The 24,671-nt window shown below is 40.4% G+C and overlaps 1 protein-coding gene across 3 annotated transcripts; it reads left to right on the forward strand.

The window, feature by feature from the left end:
* Nucleotides 1-897: 897 nt before the first annotated feature.
* SLTM (SAFB like transcription modulator) lies at nucleotides 898-24,638 on the forward strand. Of its 3 annotated transcripts, none has more exons than XM_066558573.1 (21): nucleotides 898-1,080; nucleotides 1,703-1,790; nucleotides 8,342-8,415; nucleotides 8,706-8,891; nucleotides 9,350-9,397; nucleotides 10,400-10,427; nucleotides 11,766-12,234; nucleotides 12,795-12,844; nucleotides 15,008-15,126; nucleotides 16,707-16,856; nucleotides 16,957-17,066; nucleotides 17,154-17,314; nucleotides 17,638-17,729; nucleotides 17,953-18,116; nucleotides 19,186-19,360; nucleotides 19,948-20,072; nucleotides 20,584-20,754; nucleotides 21,520-21,834; nucleotides 22,237-22,387; nucleotides 23,531-23,688; nucleotides 23,985-24,638. In XM_066558573.1, exons 1-21 carry the CDS (start codon nucleotides 898-900, stop codon nucleotides 24,091-24,093), a joined length of 3,126 nt encoding a protein of 1,041 aa, XP_066414670.1. In that variant the 3' UTR covers nucleotides 24,094-24,638. The 3 variants fall into 3 exon arrangements, with proteins under 3 accessions (XP_066414670.1, XP_066414671.1, XP_066414672.1); XM_066558574.1 differs by having other exon boundaries at nucleotides 22,249-22,387; XM_066558575.1 differs by having other exon boundaries at nucleotides 17,154-17,233.
* The last annotated feature ends 33 nt before the right edge of the window (nucleotides 24,639-24,671 follow it).

Raw genomic sequence — 24,671 nt, forward strand, 5'->3', positions numbered from 1 at the left:
TACTTAAATTCTGCCTCATTTGAAGATTTAGTAGGAGTTTAACATCTGTTGTTGACAAAATAACTTCAAGCGTTTCTTACAGAAAATGAATGAAAGGGAACTAAGAGGTAACATCTTCCATTACCTGGTACAAGTACAGCCTAATAAATCATAAGAAGAGATACTTTGGTAAAAAATTAAAACATTAGTATTGTACTTCTGGAATACTTCCAATAACAAACCGTTGTACAAACAGATCAATTGTTCATTTCCTAAAGTGCGACAAATCAGTGGCCAGAACACGCAAGAATCACATTTGTAGTTAGGCTGGAAAAGACCTCTGAGATCATCGAGTCCAACCTGGGCTGAAATCAATGTCAGCAGGACCAAGGCACCGAGTGCCACGTCCAGTCCTTCCCTAAACACCTTCAAGGACAGTGACTCCACCACCGGCCCGGGCAGCCCGTTCCAGTGTGCAATCACCTTTTCTGTGATTTTTTTTTTTTCTATTGTCAAACCTAAACCTCCACTGGTGCAGCTTGAGGCCGCGTCCTTCCGTCCTGTCGCTGTTCCCTGGGAGAAGGGAGAGACCCCCACCCGGCTGCACCCTCCTGGCAGGGAGTTGTAGAGTGGTAAGGTCACCCCTGAGCCTTCTCTGCTCCAGGCTGAGCCCCTCAGCCGCTCCTCACAGCGCAGGCGCTCCATACCCTGCCGAGCCCCGGGTCTGTCCCCGCACACGGCGGGGCCGGGACGCGGCACCCCCGCGCCCCTCACGGGCAGGGCGGGCCCCGGGCGGGGCGGGCGCTCCGGGCCAGGTGCGCCTCTCCGCGCCTGCGCAGAGCCGCGCGCCGGCCGCGCTCCATCCGGGCACCGCGCTCATTGTGCGCGCGGCCGCCGCGCTCGCCCGCCCGCTCTAAAATGGCCGCCGCCGCCTCCGCTCCCGCCGCCGCCGCTGCGGGGGCTCCCGCGGCTCCCGCGGCGCCGCCCACCGAGAGCAAGAGGATCAGCGACCTGCGTGTCATCGACCTCAAGTCGGAGCTGAAGCGGCGCAACCTGGACATCACCGGCGTGAAGACGGTGCTGATCGCCCGGCTCAAGCAGGTGAGCGGCGGGCGCAGGCCCGGCCCGGTCCGCCCCGGCGGCCGCTGCTGCCGCCCGGCTCCGGCTCCGGGGGCGGGGCGCCGGCGGCCCTGCCGCTGGCCCGGTGCGGGGGGCGGGACCCGTCCCCGCCGCGCCGCCGGTGCCCGGCCCGGGGTCCGCCCCAGCGAGCCCCTGGCGCTGTGCGGCCCCTCCGGGCCAGGCTGGGCGCGGTGTCCCGGCTGGCGGAGCTCCCCGGGCCGGCTGTTGGAGCTCGCCCCGCGGCCTGGCGGGCGAGCCCCGGGGCAGGCTGTGGCTGAAGGGTGTCCGTGCTTCCCGCTGCCCTGTTTTTGAGCTGCCCTTAGTGCCATTATGGATGGCGGTATGGCCTTCTGGTGTTACGTTTCCAAAGAGAAGCGTGCGGGTCCTTGATAAGCTGTACTTCCAAAGTGTCATTTTAACAGCTGAAACTCTCTGCGTTTATCCTTACTGTTCCCTTGCTCTTCTCCAGCTTTAACACAGAGTGTTTTGCTAAATATTTTTGAGATGCCGAAAGAACTGTTTGGCTTACAGACTTCTGCTGAAGTCAAACTGTCCAGCTTTCCATGGAAAGCCATTAAAAATTGTAATTTTTTTTCTCATTTAGGCTATTGAAGAGGAAGGAGGTGATCCAGATAATATTGAAATAAGTGTTTCAGCTGACACACCCACCAAGAAGCCAACTAAAGGCAAAGGTTAGGATCTGTTGATATACTTAATATTCTTGCATAGGTTTTTTTTTTTTGCATGTATCATCTTAAAGAAGGACTGTGGTCTATATTTTGGGTGCAGTTGTGACTTTACTGTTTATAGCTTTTGTTATATAAGAAGTCCTTCGCCTTGCATATCTGTTGTCAGTCACCGTATGTAGACAATGTATGGGGATGCTGGAGAAACATATATTGAGAGAAATATAGGTAGATGGAACATGACTGGGATTAGAGGTGTGTGTTTTGAGGTAGTGGCTGCAGTGCCCCCAGCTCCTGGAGAGCTGTGCCGTGTGTGCCGGGTGCTGTAGGTGAGCTGGGGGAGTTTGGTGTGTGCTGTGCTCACAGATCCTGAACGTGGGCTGTTCCAGGTGTGGGTCCTGGCCACAAGGATCTGTGTGACAGCAGAGGTTCTTCAGCCATGAGCAGGTGCTGGACTTGGCTGGGGATGAGGCCACAGCAATATGTGGTGGGGGTCCCTCCCTGAAGAGGGCTGTGTAGTGTGGGTGTGTTAGCATGCTCTCTACTGAAGACAGGATTTATAAACGTGAATTTTTTGAATAGGTGTTGAAGCATCACAGTGGAATGTCTAATTAAGAGATTTTAGTGTTTCTCTTATGAGAAATGAATATTTACATAAATATTTTGTGCTGATCTGTTTGGCAGCGATTTTTTTCAGATTTTTCAGCTCTGTTTTCTTTTGCCTGAGAATTTAAATACTGTTTTGTAAGTTTGGAGTCTGGGGGATTTTAGTTTGTGTTTTCTGTTGTTCTGGGAGCATCTGTGATCTATTAGTACTGGGAAAGAACCTGTCTGCTTTATGCACAGCATTTTTCATTGAACAGACACACTGAGGATGTTCACACATGTGCTACAGGGGCCTGAACAGTCTTGTAGCACTGTCTCTTGTGATGGGCTGAGTTTTGTGGTGAAAGTGATTATTCAGTCAGTCTGGTGCTGTGAATGGTGAAATTAGTAAGAAAATCTGTTTCCTTAGAAAGTTTGAATAACTTTGCACTTTTCACACATGAGAGAAGTGAAAGGAAATAAGCTTTCAAATGTGGTTTCATATTTTTTTTCTATGGCTTTACTTTATTCCCTGCTTTAGAAAGGTAGCTGCTGATTAAGATAACTACATGGAAGCTGAATAAGGAAACTCTTCCACAGTTTTTCATACAGAGATCTCAGTGGCTCCATGTTCTGCTGTGACAAACACTTCTCTTATCTGCTGCTTTTTATCCTACTAGTCTCCAAACTGATATCACAATATGCATCATGTTCTTGATCTGGTTTCTTGGGCAGTTGGACTGTTTTGTTTCTGCAGAGGTAGTTTGCCAACCAGTGCTGCTGCTGCCTGGGGCAGGGCTTCAGTAGCTCTTCCTGCCACCTCTCCTGTGCCCCAGATCCTAATGCATGCATATGATATGTGTGATCTTGGTAGACCTCAAAGGAAAACACAGTTTGTGAAGTTCTTATCAGTTCACTTTGCAAGCTCAGGAGTTTCTCCTCATTACTTTTTAGATTACAAAAGTCTTATGAACAAATTTTGTGCCAAAAGTATGGAAAGTTCATGGAACATGAAAAATTTCATTGTTTTGTTTAGGGGAAGTATTTTTAATTGTATTGGATTATTTCTAACTGTGTGAAATGATACATTGTTTGATTTTTAACTACTCACTGTGAGGGGTTTTTCCTCCTTACTGATTTTGCTGACAGATTGATCCAGGCCTTTTTGCTAGTGCTTGTTTTCTCCCCATCCTGCAGCTTCAGACCAATACTGATGGGTCTTTAATTATTTTACTACTGGACAGCAGTAAAATTAATGACATTACTAGTTCTGTAGTATTTTTCCTTGTGCTATTATTGCTGTACAAGGGAGAGTGGGAGTATTAGGTACTCATTTACAAGGAAAATACATCTTCAGGAAGGGCCAGGGAGTGGAAGTCGTGATTAAACCTCCTCAGAGCAGCCAGAAGGGGAGGCCAGTGGGAGGGAAGGTTTTACTGAAGCTCTTAAGGTTTGTGCTGTGGAAAAAGTGTGATTCTGATTCCCTAGCACTGTCTGTTACAACAGCCTGGTCTGGAATATTGATAGAGGCCAAATTAGAGTGGGAATGGGGTATGTGGGGGGAGGGAATGATACATTTGTCTTTCCTTGCCTTTTTTTTTTTTTTTTTTTTTTTTTTTTTTTTTGTGTGTGCATGTTTACTAAAAGGGAGAAAGAACAATACTCAAAAGATTAAGAATGGGCCTTTATTTCATACAATTTGAAAAATGCTTGCAGAAGGATTCTGTAATCCAGCAAGAATCCTTGATCGGTCCTCATGTGAAGTTAGTAGAACTTTAACACTTTTCGATGCTACTTTAATTAAATAATTAGGGTAAAGAACTACAGAACAGCAAATCAGATTATACAGGTGTATAGGTAAGATCAGTGGGTTTTGCCAATTGAAGTTTGAAAGGAACAAATGCCAAGTGCTCCTTTTTTAAGTGCCTCAGCTGTGCTTCTCCACCCTAGCATTTAGTAGCTATGGAGGAATTTCTGTTTTTATAAAAAGATGACAGGTTTTGGGAAAAACTTACCTTTTCATGCCTGACCATTCTGCTGCCTAGTCTGGTATCTAGAGGAAGTTACCATACTACTAGTATGAAATAATTTTCAAATGTTTCTGATATGAATGCTCCTTTGAAGGATCTGCAGTCAAAAATGCTGTTGGATATTGAAAATTACAGTTGGTAATTGAAAATTACTTTCCTGATGAGTTCTGGAATTATTGTGGGTGAAGAACAGATTTTAGGCTGATAATATTTAACTTTGGAGAATTAATATGAACAAAGATGTTTATTTGCTGCTCGACAAGTTTCTGAGGCCGGTTATATACCTGTTAGTTTGTGTCTTAAGTACCTCTCCAGTTTGCAACTGAATTTCCAGTTTGACAATACTGTTTCTTGGATCAAAAGCTGACAGCTGACAGTGGCTGGCTTGTACTATTGCACAAATAACTTTGACTTCTTTATTAAAACTGTTTAGTTACTTAAATATAAGAACAAAACAAAGTAAACTAAGTTGTACGCATGGTTTTTGCAGACCTTTCTTTCTAAAAACAATTAATGACTCAGAATTGTATTTTTTAGACACAGCAGAAGACTTAAATATTCCTGTACCTCATGGTACCATTTCAGAGTTAGAAAAGGATTGTTTAATTTTGTTAATATTGTGGCAAATGATACTTTTCAAGTTGCACTAGACCTCTTAATGCTATAGAGGGTTAATTCCATTGTAAGGATTTATCTCCTCTTTCCCTCTTATCCCATGTTTTTGGTGAATCTTTAGCATTAGCATGACAGAACCCTGTTGGGAGTTTCAGCAGGAATACCAGAAGAAATACAAACACTAATTCTTCCAAAATTTTCTGATAAGTATGTGTCACTCTGCTTCTGCCTGAGATGCAAATACCTAGTTCAAGAGTTGTCCAGAATACACTCTTCTGTAATTCTGTAAACACTCAGCCTGAATTTCTCACATGGAGGACCATGAATAGGTAGAATAATCTTGTGCTACTGTAAGGCTTGTAAATGAAATGAAAGCTAAATCTGCATAATGTAAAACCAACAAAGATGTTCTAATTCTTCTACTTACCTATAAGGAGAATATTTGTTCTCTGTGTAAGAGTCTGTTGCAATTTTATGGTGTGTAGCAATTGCTGTTGCCAGAAAAGGGATTGAGCAGGGCTTGTAAAGGAGTGCCATCACTCCAAGGTAAATGAGTGTTTGTGCTGTTAAGCACCCAGATCTGTGGTGAATGCTGCATACACACTGACATTTTCAACAGCCACTGCTTGGATAAACCTGTACAGAAACTTGGGTGTTGACAACTTGTGTGACTGGAGACCAGCTGTGCCTGTTGTCTGCAGAAGGCTCAGCTGCCCTGGCTCTGTTTATTAACTTACCCTTCAATCAGGTCAGCACTGGTTTCCAATAACTTCAGAGCAACAGCCATTTTCTGCAAGGTGTGTGTTGCAATCTGATTTTAGTTATGAGAATTTAAGAGCCAAGTGTGCCTTTAAGCAGCCCACTGTAAATAAGTGTCAGTCAGACAACTGTTGAATTTTTTGTGGATGCTGGCTTTTTGGCAAGTTCTGTACCAACATCTGAGAACTGTCTGTATCAGAACCTTGAAATGCCACTTTTGAGTGGCATAGTGTAACTCTAACAGAAGCAAAGTAACCTGAAGCACAGAACTTGAGAGGGAGAGCGAGCTTAGACCACTTTCTGGCTTGAAGCTGAAAAGTGAAGGTCATTGTTCAGGTCTGGTTATGCCTTGGAATACCTCTGGTACTCAGAGTAAGTGGGACTTGCTACAAAGACAACAGACATAGTATAGAAGGGCTAATGAAATCTTTACTTCATCTAGTAGCAAGTAAAAGATACAACAGCTTCATTACTGACTGCTGTAACTTGTTCTTGATGAGGACCAGTCAGTAAAACACAGTTCTCTAGCTGCTATTGCATAATGGTGGGGCTAACTTGAGGTAGCTTTGCCATTGGTTTGGTTTTCTGTTCTGTTCCCTATAAAGTCTCAGTTCTAGTCCACCAGCCATACCTCCTCAGGCAAAATGATTGAAATTATTTAAATAGCTTTCATGATAGTCTGTGCTAGAGGGCTGCTAAATGTGTTGGGCATCTGCCCTGTGTGCTTGCCTGTCTCTGTGTATGCTTAGCTGGACATGGGATGCAGGAAAAACTTGGTCTTTCAGGTTTAACAAACAAACTGAAATGTGAGAGGATAAAACAGAAAGCAGTGGAATGTGTGTAGAAATCCTTGCAGTTTCTCATTGCTTTTTATTTATGTTGAAGATGTCTGGGATCTGTAGATTTTATCACAGAATGCTAAAAAGCTAGCACAAAATTTGAGTTAGTCTTTGTTTCAGGCATCAGCTGTGATGCACATCAGAAACTGTCCAGTGTAAGACCTCTTCCTGAGAAGAGCTGGCTTCCCTCATCATACCTGTGCAGGGGGAAAATCTCACGAATCTATTGCATTACAAGTATAAAACTGGACTTTCTGTGGGTTTGGGGGTTTTTTGTTTGTTTGAAGTGAAGTAAAATCAGTGACGTTGACTTGAGATTTGAAAGTTTAAATCTCATGTTTTGCAGTCACAGAAATAGGTTCTGCCATGTGCCTTTTCCTGGAGATCAGTGTGTGCCTGTACTGAAAACAGCAATGTGCTTTTTCTAGGAGTATGGTCAGAGTGCTGCCCTTCAGGGAAATGAGTAAAAGCAACTGGAATCCAAGCAAACCCAAAACAATAGTGTTGCTTCTTGCCCTGTAGTTCAGGACTTCCCAGCTTTGAAGTGCATTTAAGAACTGCATATGAAAGACCACAGAAATTAATGGCTGTAAAAATTGAGTATTTCAGCTAGCAGAGATGTCCATACTGTGTTGAACTTTGCCTTATGGTTTTCTTTTATATTCCTTTGAAATAACTATAAAGTTGGTTTAGCCATTCATTAGAGGTTGAAGGGAGCAGGGAAGATTCTATGCCAAAAAATGAAGCATTAAGTGCTAATTATGACTGCCATCTCATTTACATTTGAATTGACCCTGAGTTTCAGTAGAAGATACAGTAAAGATACTTCCTAACAGAACTGCTTTTGTACCTTGTGCTACTGAAAACTGTTGCATTGGCTAATCTTTGATAGACTGAATCAAAGAGACAGAATGTTCTTCAGAGGCTGTGTTTGTGTGGAGATGTTTCTGTCTAGTGTTCTTAGGTCTTGTTTTTAGAAGAGTAAGGAAATGCAATGGGTTCCAAAGGGAACTGTGTCTAGTCATCATCCCCACAGAGACATCTCTAATAGAGAAAAGTGTGCCTGTGCTGGAAGAGCAGAACTCCTCAATGGAACAGGCCCTTAATACAGTAAAGCATATGTAGAGAGCAGAAGTGCTGCACCTACTCAATTCTTCTGCCTCACTTCATCCTCTACTGAAAAAGGTGGCTTGGAGAGGCTTGTGATTGCCATGCTTGTGGGTATTCAAAGATGCAGCTAAATGAAGCCCTGAGGCATTCTATTGTCCTTGGAACTTCACTGTGATTTTCAGCAGGCAGTTGGGTGGGCTGGATGACCTTTAGAAGTTCATTCTAACCTAATTTCTCAGTGATGTTAGTTACCCTCTAAAGCAAGACCTTTCCAAAGTCATAATGTCTAGTTAACCTCAGTAATTCTGGAAGTGTTTAGTTTCTAGTTCAATGTTCTCCTGAATTCCATTGTCACTCAAAATAGAAGGATAGGTATTAAGATCACTGACTTGGATGTAACCACTTGTTTATTGAACAGCACTGATTGTTCATTCTCACTCAGCTGACATTTTATCTCCTTATCTTAAAAATTACTCAGATTTTGGAGGGCTATATTATAGTGAACAATCCAGCTAAACTAGAACAAGTAGAGAATAATAAAGTAAGGCCAAAGACATAATCAGTATTAAAAGTGTGCTCTACATAGCAGATCTAGCCTCAGCATATCCCATCATTTCAGGTAAAAAGCAGGAAGCTGATGAATTGACTGGTGATGCTTCAGTGGAAGAGGACTCCTTTGTCAAGGTAATAAAAGTATGTAAAAACTTTTCCCATTTTGTATTTAAGGTCAGTGTTTGACTTCAGTTAATGAAAAACCTTCCATTTTCTTTGTGGTAATTTATGTGGAAATTTGGAGCATTTTTACTGTATTCACAGTGTGATGCCTAAGGGTATGAAGCTGGGGGGGGTTTTAAAACATGGTATGAATTTTATTGTGCATGTGAGACACGGCTCCAGCAGTGAAACACTGGTTCTAGCAGTGATTTTTTTAGAATAAAGCTAATACTTTTAGGCATACTAAGTATTTGTGTTCACACCAAAAGGAAAGTGAATTGGAGACTCAAGATGCAAGTGATCAAGATGGAAATGATGAATTGAAAGACTTTAAAGAATCTGTTGAAGATGAGAACTTGAATTCTAAAGAACTACCATCTTCAGAAAAGAAAAGATACCATGACCTGGAGCCAGTGGAGACAACAGAAGATGTGGAGAAGGATTCTGAAAGTCAGGTACTTGGCTATATTTTACCTGAATTTTTATCAGCAAAATGTACCTTTTTTTCTTAGTGTTTGTTACTGGGAAGTCAGAACTAGTTTTTCAGTTTGTCTTGCTTAACTCTAAAATATAGGTTTTTTCTTTTTACTCTACTTTACTCTTTTCTTTCTATTTGCCTTGATTTGTTTTTGAATAGTCCTGAAACAAATGTGGCACTGATTGATAAAATTCTGCCAGAGTCCATCCAGAGTTAGTTCCTAAGGGATTCTTTTCCCTTGTACTGGCAGTGACTTGTGCCTTTCAGTTCAGTGCTCAGATTCTTTACATCAGGAGAACTGCTCATGGATGTTCACATTGTTGAGTGTGTATCCACTTAAATATTTACTTAAATGTCTAATGGAATCTTGACCCCCTGAATGTTTGAGTGTCTTGTAAATAGTTTGCTTATCTTGTCCCTTTTCTATTTCTATAGGAAAATGAAGGTCCAGACATAGAAGATTACACTTTTCCAGCTGTCCATGTGAGTTCTAAATCCATTCTCTTAAGCTGATTTTCGTGTCTGTTTAGTTGGAAAAGATCACTTTAGACTGGTTTTTCTGTTCCAGCGTGCATATTAGAGTCAGATGATGTAAGGCTGTAAAGGTAAACTGTATGGGAAGCTTTCATTCAAATATTTAGTAATGCAGATAATTGTGATACCAAGTAAGTTGACCAATTTAAAGACATAATTCATGTCTACAATTTAGGAGTATTCAGTGCATAGACTACACAAAGAATATGTTTCACACTCCCTTAAAAACACATCAGAGGGCTATGCCAGATGCTGTTGTAGTATGTATGGCCTGTACAGGAGTTTACAACTTCTGTTTAATGTAGAAGTTTGCCCTGTGGGGAGTGTGGAATGGGGGATGGTTGTTTAGGGATGCTTTTTGGTTTTAATACTAATATCTGATATCTTTAAGTTCAGAAATTCATTCTGAGTTGCATGGAACTGATGTCTGGAAAGTGACATCTCATACAGCATCTCTTGCTCTGTAAAGCTAATGGGAAATAAGTAAATACCCATCAAAATCAGAGTTTCATTTTTATGTAGTTACTGGAGGGAGGCTCCCTAGTTTCTGACTTCTCTCTTGAGCTTTTAAAGCTAATGATGGACTGCTTGCATTTCTCTGAAAGCAGTAATCAGCAGCTTGGCATCCATTCTGAAGGCTTTGGTAAGACACGGAATAGTTTAGAAATGTCCCATTGAGTTGAGGGGGTAAGACAATATCTGCATGTCCCAGTCAATTGCAAACTGCAAGTGTTGCAGATAAATAATCAAGTTATTTCATAAAGAAGTTTCATAATTTTTTTTAGTGATTTGACAAGGGAGCTGCACAAGTTTGGTTCCTGGATAATCTTTGGAAACAGTTATCATTTCAGTATTTGCCTTCATACAATAGAAATTTTAGGAAAAATACAAACTGTTCTGCCTAAAGTTTCAAAATAGGAGACATTTAGTGTTGACTTCCTTTTCTTGCAGGATGGGGAAGATGAAGAAAATGAGAAAGGTATGTCTAAAGTTTAATAGAGTTAAGAGGTTTTACTCTGGTAGAGCAGGCAACTTTCTCTTGTAACATTCAATCTCTACTAATACTAGGCTTATCTCCAGCACTAAGTATCAGTTGTCTCCTCATTGAGCTCAGCACCTGGAATCACTGCAGTCAGTTTATTTCACTCCTAAGAGTTACTTTACTCTTAAGAGTTGATCACAGTATTATCAGTTACTGTGGTGGATGTATAATCTATTTGCAATACTATGATTCTTAATAAAACCCATAGTATTCAAGGACTGATTTTAATACACGGTAAGTGTTGATGCCAAAGCCTCCAACTTGCACTGCAGTAACTGATGTTGAGTGAAATGCTGCACTCTCACACTGAAGTTGAGCACCCCACAAATGTATGGACCATCATATGCTTGGCTTACTGTCACTTAGAAATACCACTTGTACATAGGATGGTAAAACAGGTGTTTGCAAACCTGTGGAGTGGCTACCATTTTTTATGCTGTGCTCATTAGTGAAACTATAGAAGGAATGTAATGCATTTGGGCAAACAGACTTCCTGGACAGAAGTCATAAGGATTCTACATTTTGTGGACTCGAAAGGACATGGGACACCATCACTTTCCACAAGATGGAATGAACACATTACTGAAGCTACAGGATAAAACTACAGACTCCGTGTTTACGAGGGACCCCATGGCCGAAGTGTCTCACCTGTGCAAATCCAAGAAGATGGAGATGTCTCTGTGGGACTGAGATGGAAAATCTTTCCAGTGGATGAAGATTGAGACCATTTGTCTACGAACTCTGGATTAAGGCTCACCCATCCATGTTCTGCAGCAGCCTTGTACAACTCACTTGACTGCCAAGCAACTGCTTGGGAAGGAAAAGAACAGCGAACACCGAGGTGGAAGATTGGCTGGAATTCTCCAAGACTGTGATTCTTTTGGATTTGGGAAGGTTAGAAGTTCTGGAACCAGGAAGATTCAAAGACAGATTAAATCAAACTGTGAACATCCAAAGCAACTATGTTCTTCTGGAATGCTCAATCCTAAACTGGAAAATGGATACTTCTTATGAAGAACGGGTATCTCCAGGATGGAACCATATTCTCCCTCCTAATGTTTTGGTATTTGTCTCTAGAAAATGTGTTTTGCCATGAAGAATAAGTGATCCTGGGTAAAGGATTTATATTTGTGTTAATACACCTTGTGTTTTTTTCTAACCTTCCATCAGTGCTAATAACTGGCTTTGTATTTTCTAGGTCCTATTCTAGCTTATGCATATGAAATTGTTTAAACTTCTTGTTTTGCCATATTTATTCCTGTTAAATCCTCTTAGATAAAGCAGGTTCTGGTGATGGTACACAAGAAGTATCTAAACCTCTTCCTTCAGAAGAAAGCCTAGCTGAGGCTGATCACACGGCTCATGAAGAGATGGAAGCTAACACCTCTGTGAAAGAAGCTGAGGATGATAACATATCGGTTACAATCCAGGCCGAAGATGCCATCACTCTGGATTTTGATGGTGATGACCTCCTAGAAACAGGTAAAAATGTGAAAATTACAGATTCTGAAGCAAGTAAGCCAAAGGATGTGCAGGATACCATTTCACAGAGCCTGGAGAAGGAAAGCAAGGACTATGAGGTGACTGAGAACCATAAAGATGGTAAGAAGGAAGACTGCGTGAAGGGTGATCCCGTCAAGAAGGAAGCCAGAGAAAGTTCAAAGAAAGCAGAATCTGGAGACAAAGAAAAGGATACTTTGAAGAAAGGTCCCTCGTCTACTGGGGCCTCTGGTCAAGCAAAGAGGTTTGTTTTTCTATGTCAGTTCTTTACGATACTGAGTACCAGCATTCAATAAGATCACTCTACATTAAGGGGGTAGCAGCAAGAATCTTATAATTAGTATCCTATGCTCCTGCCTGTAGGTTTTTTGACCGCCATAAGTTACTTTTTAAAATTCAAGATCTTCGTATAGACACTATGTCCTACTGATTGCATTGTCGAATTGTCAGCATTTATTTATTTTTTTCAAATTGACGATTTTTTTAAATGTCCTTGTGATGATGGTAATGAACAGCTATCAGTTCTAAGAACACAAAATGAAGTCAAGTCCCCGTCCTGAAATCTGGAGAAGATTGCCATATATCCACTGAATAGAGTTGTCAGAAAATCTAGATCTTCAGGCATCTTGGGGAAAATCAGTGCAAGAATCCATAAGGGAATCATTTGTTCAAATATACAGTCTGGCCCTTTTTCATTTTTATTTTTTGAAATGTTAACTTGTCTGTTAGTGTTAGTAGTATAAAATGCAACACCAAATTCTGTAGTTTCAACTTTCTTCTGATTTTTTTAATTTGCTTCTCTAGCTCTGCTAAGGAATCTAAAGAAAGCAAGACAACATCAAAGGATGATAAAGGTAACTATTATCAATTAGAGTAGTATTTCTTGAACTAAATGCTTTCCTGACTGAGAAATTGCTTGCCATGTAATAAAATGGTTTATATGATTGAACCCAGCCATCTCTAGTAAATTATGCTAGAGGTACAGAAGTCATTTGCTATATGTATGTGTCCATATATTTTGTTTCTCCTTATGCCAGGTTTGTAATAAGATTAAAAATACTTATTCTAAAGACTTGATCAAAATATATTATTCTATTGCAAAATACTTCTGGGAGGAAATTCATTTAACATTTCCCAAGTCTTTGTTTTGATGAGAAGCTGTAATTTTCAGATAAGTCTGCTATAACTTAGAGCAAAACAAGCAGAAAATAATTGCAAGTACTTAAATGTAATGACAATTTTTTTGTCTTGTTTGTAACTCTAACTCATTTTAAAATAAACTGAACTCTCAGACAAGTACTATAGCTGAGATGCCAGCTTGCAGAATTGCACTTGTGGCTGTTTAATGTATTAAATTTGAACCTTGGAGTTTCCACCTGTTTCCATAAAACCCTGTATTAAGATTACAAATTTGAAGAGTGGATCTCAAGAGCACATTAATGTCACCAGTTATACTGATGCTTCACAGTTGAACAGATGCATTTGTGTAAGCTCATGTGTCTCCTTCTTTACCTACTCCTTTTCTGCCAAAAACCTTTGTCAGAATCTCTGGCATAACACTAAGGAACGAATGAAACTTTACCCGATAAATGAATTTGAGAGGAAATTTTTGTGGCAGACATAATTGGGTCTTCTGTAGATGCTTACAATGAAACTGAAAGCAGATTTGCTGTGTCCTCATTTATGTAGCATATGTGATAACTGTGAGAGTAACTGCTGTAAGGCTTTCTTAATATAAACAGCCAAAGCCAGGATGGTGGCTGTTTAATGGTATTTATTGGTGGTCTAAGTGTATCACAGAACCATAGAGTATTATGGGTTGGAAGGGACCTTAAAGATCATCTTGTTCCAATGCCCTGCTGTGGGCAGGGACACCTTCCACTATCCCAGGTTGCTCCAAGCCTTGTCCAGCCTGGCCTTGGACACAACCCCCAGGGATGGGCCAGCCAGAGCTTCTCTGGGCAACCCGTGCCAGGGTGCACAGGGAAGAATTTCTTCCTTATATATCTAAACTAATATCAAGATAACCTTAGTATGACAAACTAATGTCAAGATAACCTTAGTATGACTATAACTGAGAGGTTGTCTTTTGCTCTTAGTTAATCTTGATGCATTGAAGAAACAAAACGATCTTTTTTTCTCAAGATGGTTCAATTACCTTTTAAAACTCTGCATATCACCAGATTTTCCAGCTGTCAAGATGGAAACTAGTTCTGGTCTTGCCTGTAGGACTGGCTACATTTTAACATATCCCAAAGCAGTTCATTTATTTAGCAACAAACAACAAGCTGAACTACGTAACTGAGGACTGAAAGATACTGGGAATGAGATTACATGAATCTCTTTTGAGTTCTTATTGCTATGTTGTTGCAAAAATACCTAATATATGGGGTGAGGGGAGTATTTAAGGCACAAAGTGTTTTTCCAGCTTTTATTTAGTATTTTCTTTAGAACGTGGGAAATAATTTTGGCGGGTTGTATCTAGTTCTACATCCAGTAGTATTTTTAAGAAACTACTCTGGATGAAGCCAATACTCATAAGTTGTGGAAATTGATCACATGATTCTGGTGGCTGGGATTATCCAAGTCTCCTGTATTTGCCTTTCTGTTGTCTCTGTAACTTGAGCACTGTACAGACATCATGATGGAGAACAAATACTGTGTGCAAAAAACCCCTTTTTATGGATGGTAGCTAATGATAAGAGCCAGATGCTGAAGCTAAATGCACATACCCAGATGAGGAGTAAAGCATGCCTTTAACAAAGATTTGTATTATTTTTCTGTCTCTATCCTTTGAGTACAAGCTAACCAAACTTTTGGTCTCAATACCTGGTTAAATGAATGAAATCTTATGGCATGTATTTTTTTTTCTATAGAAATCTTTTCAAGAAAGGTAACCAGATAAACAATTACTTAGAGGTAACAGGCTAAGTTTCTCTTTTCAGCAACACTTTAGTAAAATATTCATGGTACCTTTGTCTCCTTAATTTTTTGGCTGTTTGTAAAACTTGTTGCAGGAAGCGCGAGCAGTGTTAGTGGTAGCAGTGGAAGTTCAACTAGAAACCTCTGGGTTAGCGGACTGTCTTCCAACACAAAAGCTGCTGACTTGAAAAATCTCTTTGGCAAATATGGAAAGGTATTTTATGGGGTGTGATACCATGTGTGCAGTGTGTGTCTATTCCCCCCCCTCTATTCAGTTACAGAAATTAATACTTGATTTAAGTAAAGGTTTGAGAGGAAATGTCTGACCAGTGCAATCTAAAACCCCATATTGCAGCAGTAAGAGTGTATGCTTACAGGAAGAGCCATCTATTCATTTTATTAGAAGTTTTTCTTCCTGTGGAGGTAAGATAAGTACAAAAGAAATTTCACAAATACTTGAATATTCTGGTCAGAACTGGCTTTTAAAATAATGATGGCTGTGTTCCTTTGTAGCAACTGTATTTAACCATGAGTGCAAGATAGTGCACTAACTGATAAAATTGTAATTACAAATAGTGTTTCTAGAATAGAACATCCTGCTTTGGGAGATTGTTTTTAAAATGTGTTCTGAAGGCTTATGAATGGGAAGAATTGGTAAAAAGATGTCACGTTTAATGTATCATGCTTTAGGGACTCTTCCAATGACTTGATGATTTTTTTTTTACAGTCTGCCTAAATTAAGTCTTTTCCTAATTTTGGTTAATTGAAACATAAAAATTCCATAGAATAATGTGGAAATCTTGAAAGCTAAGCAGTCTTCTAAACCCAGAGTTCTCATTTTCCCAAAGGAGTTGCTGATAACTCTGTGAATTTGTAGTTTCAGTGTAAGCCTGTGCAGTTATGGCACTATTGTATCTTGGGAACTAGTTAGAACCTGAGCACTGTGACTATCAAATATGTGTATTGATTTTGGCATATCTGATGTTTCCAATGAATTTATTAGGTGATTTTATTTAATGCATTCACAAGTGTGGACACCTGAGAGTATATTTTGTTGAAACTTCCAGTTACTTGGCTGTTTTCACTGTAAAGCTGGTTGGTACTTACATTTATGTAGCTTCCCAGTTTTAAAATTGATTGGGAAATACTTCATGACTGTACCATGACAGTCTAGACAGCTAAAAAGATAAAATTGATGACAGCTAGAAAGATAAAATTGTCGCCTTTAAAGCATGACTATGGCAAAAAGACTGGCTCCAGTGGCCATAGAAATTCTAGCAAGGAGGAGCACAAAGGTTAATACCTTCTCAAGAAGCAGATGTCAGAGCTGACTGCTAAAATGGCTAGATGACTTTGAAGAGTTGGCTCCCTTATTAAGTCACTACATAATACTGCTAATACCTTCCTGCCATTTATTGGCAGCTGCTGACTCTTTTTGTGGGGGTTCATCTGTCAGAGATGAACCATCAAATTCAGGTCAGTGGTGTTTCTGTGAATGAATTTTGCCAATAACTGAAGAGTAGCATTTAGATAATGGCCATGAGGAGGTGACTGGTCAAAAGAGGATGCAAGCTATAATATTCCTTGATGTGCAAGTTGGGATAAAGTTCTCAAAGCTTTTGAGAATTTGGGAGTGTCAGTCAGTCTTTCTAGCGGGGTGGGAGTTATGTTGCTGGGGGGTTGGGGTGAATTTGTTTCGTTTTCTTATATACGAGTGTAAAAACCTTACTGCAATATACCATACCTTCCTTAGAAATGTCTCTCTCAGAACCTGAATTCTTCCTGTTTGCCTAGGTACTTGGTGCAAAGGTGGTCACAAATGCACGAAGCCCGGGGGCAAAATGCTACGGCATAGTAACAATGTCCTCTAGCACAGAAGTGGCCCGGTGTATCGCACACCTGCACCGCACAGAGCTGCATGGACAGCAGATCTCTGTGGAGAAAGTAGGTTTCATTCCATGAAGACTTTACCCAAAATAGACCATCTTTTACAAGAATCTGTACTAACCTATTTGCTTTTGAAAAAAAAAAAAAAAAAAATTAGGTGAAAGGTGATCCCTCCAAAAAAGAATTGAAGAAGGAAAGTGATGAGAAATCTAGTTCGGGTAGGAGCGTAGGAGATAAGAAGACTGCATCAAGTGACAAAGCCAGCAAGTAAGGAATTTCACATCTTCTGAAATTGTGAAAATCCTCTAAGCTGAATTTCCCTCATTAGATTTTTGTGCTCTTTTTCCTAATAAGAACTCCATCAACCAAAAAAGAAGAAAAGAAATCAGAGAAATCTGAAAAAAAAGAAAGTAAAGAAACCAAGAAAACAGAAGGTAAAGATGAGAAGAGTGATAATGGAACAAGTGGCCCTAATCAAGAATCCACTAAAAAAACTGAAGAAAAGAAAAGAATAAGTATGCCATATAGCCATATTTCCTCCTGTTGAATCTGTGTGTCTGACTTGTCTTGGGGGCATGTTCTTGCTCTTACTGGAAACCAGACAATTAAACAACTGTTCTTTTTTAGACTCCAGTAACACATTTATTACTTCCAGACTTTATACTAATATTTAATTACAGGCATGTACTGGTATGTTTCTCCTACCAGTACCAGTTCACTTCAGAGATTTAGAAATTTCACTAAGGAGAATTTTTAATAGGCAAATAGAGATAGCTGTGTGTGTGTTTTTAAACCTTCTTTTTCTTTTTTTTTTTTTTTTGTTTCCCCCCTTCACTAGGTGGTAAAAGCCCAGGTCAAGTTGTAGTTTTAGACCAAACAAAAGGAGACCAAGGCCACACTAGGACAGTTAGAAGGGGAAGGTTTGATAAAGTAAGTATCTATAGATTTGATGCAATCCTTACCTGATTTGATCCTACCTTGCAGTTGATATTTGCACTGAAGAGTCAATAAACTATCACTAACTGTTAAGCTTAGATAGAAGCTTTGTATGCTTTGGGATTGCTAAGTCATTAATCATACTTGAACGTAGCATCCAGAAATCTCCCTAAATGAATGAGACTTCTGAAATAACCATTGTAATCTCTATCTATAGCCACAGATATTGAGGAACAAAGAGCGTATTATTCAAGAGAAAGTGAAATTCAGGGAATACAGGGGTAGAAAGGATATCTTGCCTTTTGAAAAGATGAAGGAACAGAGATTGCGAGAACACATGGTTCGGTTGGAAAGGATACGACGAGCTGTTGAACTGCGAAGGTAGTAATTCAACTTTTTGCTAAAGGCTATTGTATACATTAATTGATCAGATACTATATTTAGAAATCTAATCAGAATGCATTCTGTCAAGCCTTCTAACCAGATGTTAAAGTCTGGGACTCTATCTAACATAGATACCTAAGATACCTAACAGTATCTTTATGGGAATTAACAAACTTCAAAATTTTTTTGTAATCTTTTAATAGCTATATATGTACACACACAGCTTAAAGTTTGTTACAGTGGGGGGTCTATCTATCTCATAAGTGTTACTGCATGCCAGTTTTCTTTTTGGAAAGGTGAGAAGTAGACTAAGAGACAGGGCTAAAAGTAGTGTTTGGTATTTGCTTGTTTGTTATCACACTGAGATTGTTGTATGTCTAAATGACAAATCAAGCCTAATACAATCTTGATCCTTTAAATAGACCAAATGGCTACACTGTTCTGTTCTGCTGTTTTCAGTTAAATGAGCTGTGTTGTTAGCTGGGTTTCCCAAAACAACAGGAAACAATTCCTAAGCAAAGGAATTCCCAGCAAGCATAAAGCTTAAAGGAGAAAATGCCTTTTGTGCTTCTTCTAGGCTGTATTATGGGAGGTAAAAAGGAGAAAGCAAAATGAAGCTGTTCATGAGTCTACTAACCAGTGCAACTCAGAGTGGTTATGACTGGCTGTCTTAATTTTTTGAACAGAAAACCCTAAGTAAATGTTTTGTTAGCTTGGAGAAGATAAGAGCTAAAATAGCATTTATTTTTTAGATCAAATCATATTCTTGGCTACTGAGTACTGTTGTTGCCGTGTGCCACGTGACAAATGAGAATTCTAAATTAAGAATAAAATATATCAAGAAATGGTTCTTGAAATAACTTTACCTATCAGTTGTGTGCTAATGGTTCTGTAGATAAGCTAAAACCACTTTGGCTACTTGGGGCTGAAAGGAGTAGACGTGTGGTGCAAGGACTTCTGTGAAGAGCTTACTCTGAATTAATTTTCGAATGTCTATGTCTAAGGTGATGTTAGTTTTGGATGACAGAATTTTTCAGATGAATTTCTGCTCCCTCTTTTTCTTCAGGCGAAGAGAAATTGCGGAGCGAGAGCGGCGCGAGCGAGAGCGGATCCGGATAATGCACGAGCGAGAAGAGTGCCTGCAGAGGGAAAGGGAGAGACTGGAAATTGAGAGGCAGAAGCTGGAGAGGGAGAGGATGGAACGGGAGCGCTTGGAGAGAGAGCGTGTTCGGATTGAACAGGTGGGCAGAGCTGTGCTCTGGACTGTGCAGGAGCTCTTTGGAGCAGGGCCCACTTTGCCCTTGCAGGGAATTTTGCTCTTTACTCTTCTACCCGGTCCTTTTTCTTCCCTAAGACCCAGCCAAACATTCCATAATTCATATTGTACAACAACGGGAATCTTCATCTTGTTTGCTTGGGAGTAATTTGATGTAAAATGCTCGCTACTGTAGCAGCTATACAAGTCAGTCTCCAAACATGAACTACAATAGATCACTTTGTCTATACCACTCTTCCATAATTTGACTAGATTTTTCCTATAGAATACCACTGCAAACTTCAAGAAGTGTTTCTGGGCAATAAATAGGGTAGTAATACAAGAAATTACCTGGAGATATTTTTGTGTAACAGCCAATAGCATCTTCAGACCTGTTGTCTATTTTTTAGAGAAATTTTCCCTGTGCTCTTTAATCTTAGATGCTATCCAAGGATGAATTTTATCAGATAACTTTTAGCAGAAAACTGACAAGGGATATGTTTGGATCCTTGCTAACTGTTCTCTGGGTATCTCTAGTTAAGACCTGCTCTGTTTTTGTTCCTCTGGTGGCAGGAACGTCGGAAAGAAGCGGAGCGAATCGCGCGGGAGAGGGAGGAGCTGCGGCGGCAGCAGCAGCAGCTCCGTTATGAGCAGGAGAAGAGGAATTCTTTGAAACGGCCACGGGATGTAGATCACAGGTAATTCTCAAACTGGGCGTTTGCAGTGCATCATAAAAAGAGCTACAAGCCTTGTATCAGATTTGAAAATGCATTTGGACCTGAAGCAGCTCTTCTTCCCAGAAGAACTGGATTTCTGGTATTGGTTTGGTTTGACATTAGTTTAAGACAAACAAGAAACACTCCTGTTCTGTAGCAGGGAGCTTTGAAATTAGAGAAGCATCCCATGATTTAATTCTTATTGTGTGGGAAAAAGCCACAATCTAGAGCATTTGCTGAGAAAAGCTCTTTTGCCTTAGTGGTTGAAGCCTCTACTTTAAGAATTCGTATTTCTGCTAAATGGATGGTTAGTTTTGGGTGTTTTCTTAAATGATTTTGTCTACTACTCTTCAAAGGTTCTATCTTTGTCAGTGGCTTTTCAAAGGTCAAATGAGCATCTCCTAAAATAGACAACTGACTCAACAATTTTCTGCATATTAGGCCTTGATTTGGCTACACGTGACTGATGAGGGTTCCTTTGTTTTGGCTAAAGGAGAGATGATCCTTACTGGAATGAGAGTAAGAAGATGGCTCTTGATACAGATGCACGTTTTGGCCATGGCTCAGATTACAGCCGCCAGCAGAACAGGTTCAATGACTTTGATCACAGAGAACGAGGCCGATATCCAGAAGGTTCTTCTGTTCCATCATCTTCTTTTGATAGGTAAGTTTAGATAATGGAGCTGGTATTTGTGTGCCAGCATCTCTGTGGATTTCACTCCTGACTGTTCAAAACTGAACATGGTGCTAAAGGCTTCACACAGTTCTGATATAATAGAATTGCAGTACTGTCCTGACATTTCTTGTGTCTTCAGGACTGGCTACTTTTATCATGGAATCTAATCTGCTTTTCTCTGAGGACTTTAAATTAGCTACCTGGTGGCCTTTTTTTGTGAGACATTTCAAAAGGATTTTTGCAATTATTCCTTCCTCTTTCACATCTAGTCACAAGTTCCTGTGGATTACCTGTGTAATTTACTGTGCAGTAAATGCTGGTTCCAGATGGAACTTCATGGTTCCAGTAACCACTAGTAAATCTAAGACCACATAATTGTACCTTCTGGAATTCTGCTTTTAGGTTGCAGTGAAGTAGAATTGTACTGCAATTCTGACTTGAGAAATACAGCATTCCCCATTTAACAGTGGGCAAAAAGGCGGCCCTGTAGTTGCTTAAATTACACTGAACAAAATAGGAACAAATAAATGCATAAAGAAATGTTTAACTGGCTGTTAGAACTGAAGCTCAAAATTATAATTGTAGAAATAAATACAGTTTGGGGTGGGAAGGATTTCTGTTCCACATATATAGTAACAAACAACTAATGCAAAGATGGGTGATATTTTATATCCTTATGCATGTGCTTATACGTGCAGAGAAAGGTGAAAATGGGAAACAAGCAAATGACTCTTTTCTACTTTAACGACTTAGGCGAGATCGTTTTGTAAATCAAAGTGAGGCAAAAAAGACTCGCCCTACAGCACGAAGAGAAGAGCCAGGCTTTGAGAGATACCCCAAGACCTTCAGTGAGTCCAGAAGAAATGAACCACCACAGGCAAGAAGCGAACTGCGGGACACGGACAGGCGCGAGGTGCGGGGAGACAGAGATGAGAGGAGAACGGTGATCATTCACGACAGACCAGAAATCCCTCACGGCCGACACCCCAGAGAAACCCCTTCCAACCCACCCCGGCAAACCAGCTGGAAGGGCGAGGGAGGCATAAGCACAGACAAACGGGATGGCAGGTAAATGTGCTGACTGACCAGGGAAAGTAGTGATTCTTGTAGAATTCATCCATAGTAGCAATTCCTCAAGAATTAGTGTGTAAAGAGAGAATAGACCCTCTCCTCCTAAAGAAAAGCATTGTAGGGTATCAAATGCTAAATCTCATCTAGGAACTGGTTGCTGACTCCCAGCAGTCTGTTTTAATCATGAGTAGCAACACAGAGTTAAAGAGGCTATTGTGTAGAATGTAGATGTAAATGAGTAGCACGTGAGCTTGAATTATTTAAAAAGCCACACAGATTTAAAGGAATGCTTCTAAGAAGTCACTGCAGGTTGCTAGGAACCACAGGAATCTCTGCTGTCTATATGTGTTGTGATTTGGTACCAATTCAACTATACTGAAACCCAAATTTTGATGAAAGCAATTTTTACAGAGGCGAGCGGCCGGAGCGGTCGGGAAGGGAAGTGTCCGGCCACGTGAGGGGAGCTCCTCCCGGGAGCCGCAGCAGCGCCTCCGGCTACGGGAGCAGGGAAGGAGAACGGGGCGTGATGGGAGACAGAGGTGGAGGACAAGTGAGTCACCTTCTTGTGTTTGTGTGTGTGAAGGAGAGGCTGGAAAATGCAGGCTCATGCTGGAAAAATGACCACATAACATCATCAGAAAGGCAGAATGCTTGCGAATCAATCTTCAACTTAATTTTCTTTATGTTAAAGGCTCTTTTTTAATAACCCAAAAAAATTACAGACAAATTACCCTGTTCTTCTTGTCCGGCATCTTTGTTATCATAAAGATAATTTGTTATCTTTATGATAACATACATATTGATTATTTTTATGAACAATACCTGAGAGAGTAGATGATTAAGCTTTTGAGAATTTGTTGTCACCTTCTCAGGGTTTTAACCATACACTCACTGCCTGCTATTTTCAGTGCAGTTTGTAATTGTAATTTGTAATGTGATACTGAGTGAAAATCCTTCTGCAAGACTTGTCTTTAAAGACTACAGATTAACTCACTCCTGAAGTATTTAAAAAGTATTAATGTGTGACGGTGTTCGCAGGGGTCTTAGGATGAGGGAAGAGATGAGGATCTGACTCTGTGTTTCAGAAGGTTTGATTTATTATTTTATGATATATATTATATTAAAACTATACTAAAGGAATTGAAGAAAGGATTTCATCAGAAGGCTAGCTAAGAATAGAAGAAGAAAGAACGAATAACAAAGACTTGTGTCTCAGACAGAGAGTCTGAGCCAGCTGTGATTGGCCATTGATTAGAAACAACCACATGAGACCAATCACTGATGCAGCTGTTGCATTCCACAGCAGCAGATAACCATTGTTTACATTTTGTTCCTGAGGCCACTCAGCTTCTCAGGAGAAAAAATCCTAAGGAAAGGATTTTTCATAAAATGTGTCTGTGACATTAATGTTCGTCCTGAGTTTTATGCCAGTGATAATGAGTTCCGGGCAGAATTGGAAATAAAGTATGAGTTTGTGGAACCTCACTCACTGCATACCCACACAATTGTTATTAAGTTTGTTAGCTAGAATTCACAGGAATATTGTAAACATGTCTGAGCAGCCTGTGGACTGAAATCTTGAAAGACTTGTGTTTATTCTATCAGCTGTAAGCTTATCTTTCTGGACAGGCCTGTTCCTTGTAGGTGAACCAGTCCCTTCTTTGTGAGAATGACTGTGTCACTTTCTCCCCAGCACTACAACGAGGACAGACACGTCGTAGAACGCCACAGTCGTGAAGCTGGACCAAGGAAAGAGTGGCATGGACCTAGTTCTCAAGGAAGTGGCTATCATGACACAAGGAGAATGGGAGATGGCCGTGGAGGAGGGGGCATGATGGCTCCACATACAAGGTACAGAAAGCACTCCTTCCTCTCCATCCCCTACTGAGCCCCTGCAGGCTGTGGTGTCCTTAGGAAGCGCAGCAGGGTCACAGCCCCAGCCCCACCTGCCTGGCCTGCACAGGGCTCCCCAGGGGTGCTGCACAGCACTGAGGGACTTCTTGCCAAGTCTCTTCTCCTGCATGTTCTCAAATCTCTTTTGAGACTTACAGTTTAGCAGTTGATAGGAGATGTAAGAATGTTATTACCTGTGCACCAGGAGTTTAGGTATATATCATAACACTTTTTTTTAAAACTTCTGTTTCCAGTAACTCTTCACCCATTAATAGAGTTGTACAGATCACAGGCAATTCCATGCAGAGGGGAAGTGGCTCAGGATTTAAGCCATTTAAAGGTGGACCTCCACGAAGATTCTAAGATCTACAGCTGTTTGGTTTCAAGATAACTTATTGAAATTTCTTGTAAACTTTCTCTGATTAAGAACAGGAAATCTTGTCTGGAAATCCTGGTTAAATTTTTTTAATTTAACATGATTATTTTCCTCTCAATTTTGGAGGCATTTTCATAGTTACGTTGTAATTTTGGATAGTTTTTGTGTATCTTTGATAAGCATTTTCCCTGAGGCACTAGAGCTATGTAAAAAGAAATTGGAACCAAAATATTTGTTAATTCTGTACAAAAGGATAGTTTGCAGGTGTGTGCTAGTAGTTTGATTTGCCAACATTAGCTCTGTGGTGTCATGCTTTAAGGTTAGCTACTTCTCACAACATCCACAATAACCTCCATTTTGAAGGTTGTCCAGACTATTATCTCTGCTTTCTAATTTGTAGAGAAATAAGATTTGTTCTTTCATTACTGGGTATTATGTAACCTATTTTTGCAGAAGGTACTGTTACATTGAGTGCATTTATGTGTATTCTTGCAAATGTATTCTTTTGAAATAAACCTTCATATTCTGTATAGCTTCTAGTAAGTCTTTAAAGCAGTCTTTGGTG

The sequence above is a fragment of the Molothrus aeneus genome, chromosome 13 (assembly GCF_037042795.1).
Source record: "Molothrus aeneus isolate 106 chromosome 13, BPBGC_Maene_1.0, whole genome shotgun sequence".
Lineage (NCBI taxonomy): Eukaryota > Metazoa > Chordata > Aves > Passeriformes > Icteridae > Molothrus > Molothrus aeneus.

What these genes read in the sequence shown, in the direction of transcription:
- SLTM (XM_066558573.1), top strand. Translation starts at nt 898, where the DNA reads ATGGCCGCCGCCGCCTCCGCTCCCGCCGCCGCCGCTGCGGGGGCTCCC. An exon ending in AGAAGGATTCTGAAAGTCAG is followed by an intron (nt 8,892 to 9,349) that starts GTACTTGGCTAT and finishes CTATTTCTATAG; the next exon opens with GAAAATGAAGGTCCAGACAT. An exon ending in TCAAGTGACAAAGCCAGCAA is followed by an intron (nt 17,067 to 17,153) that starts GTAAGGAATTTC and finishes TTTCCTAATAAG; the next exon opens with AACTCCATCAACCAAAAAAG.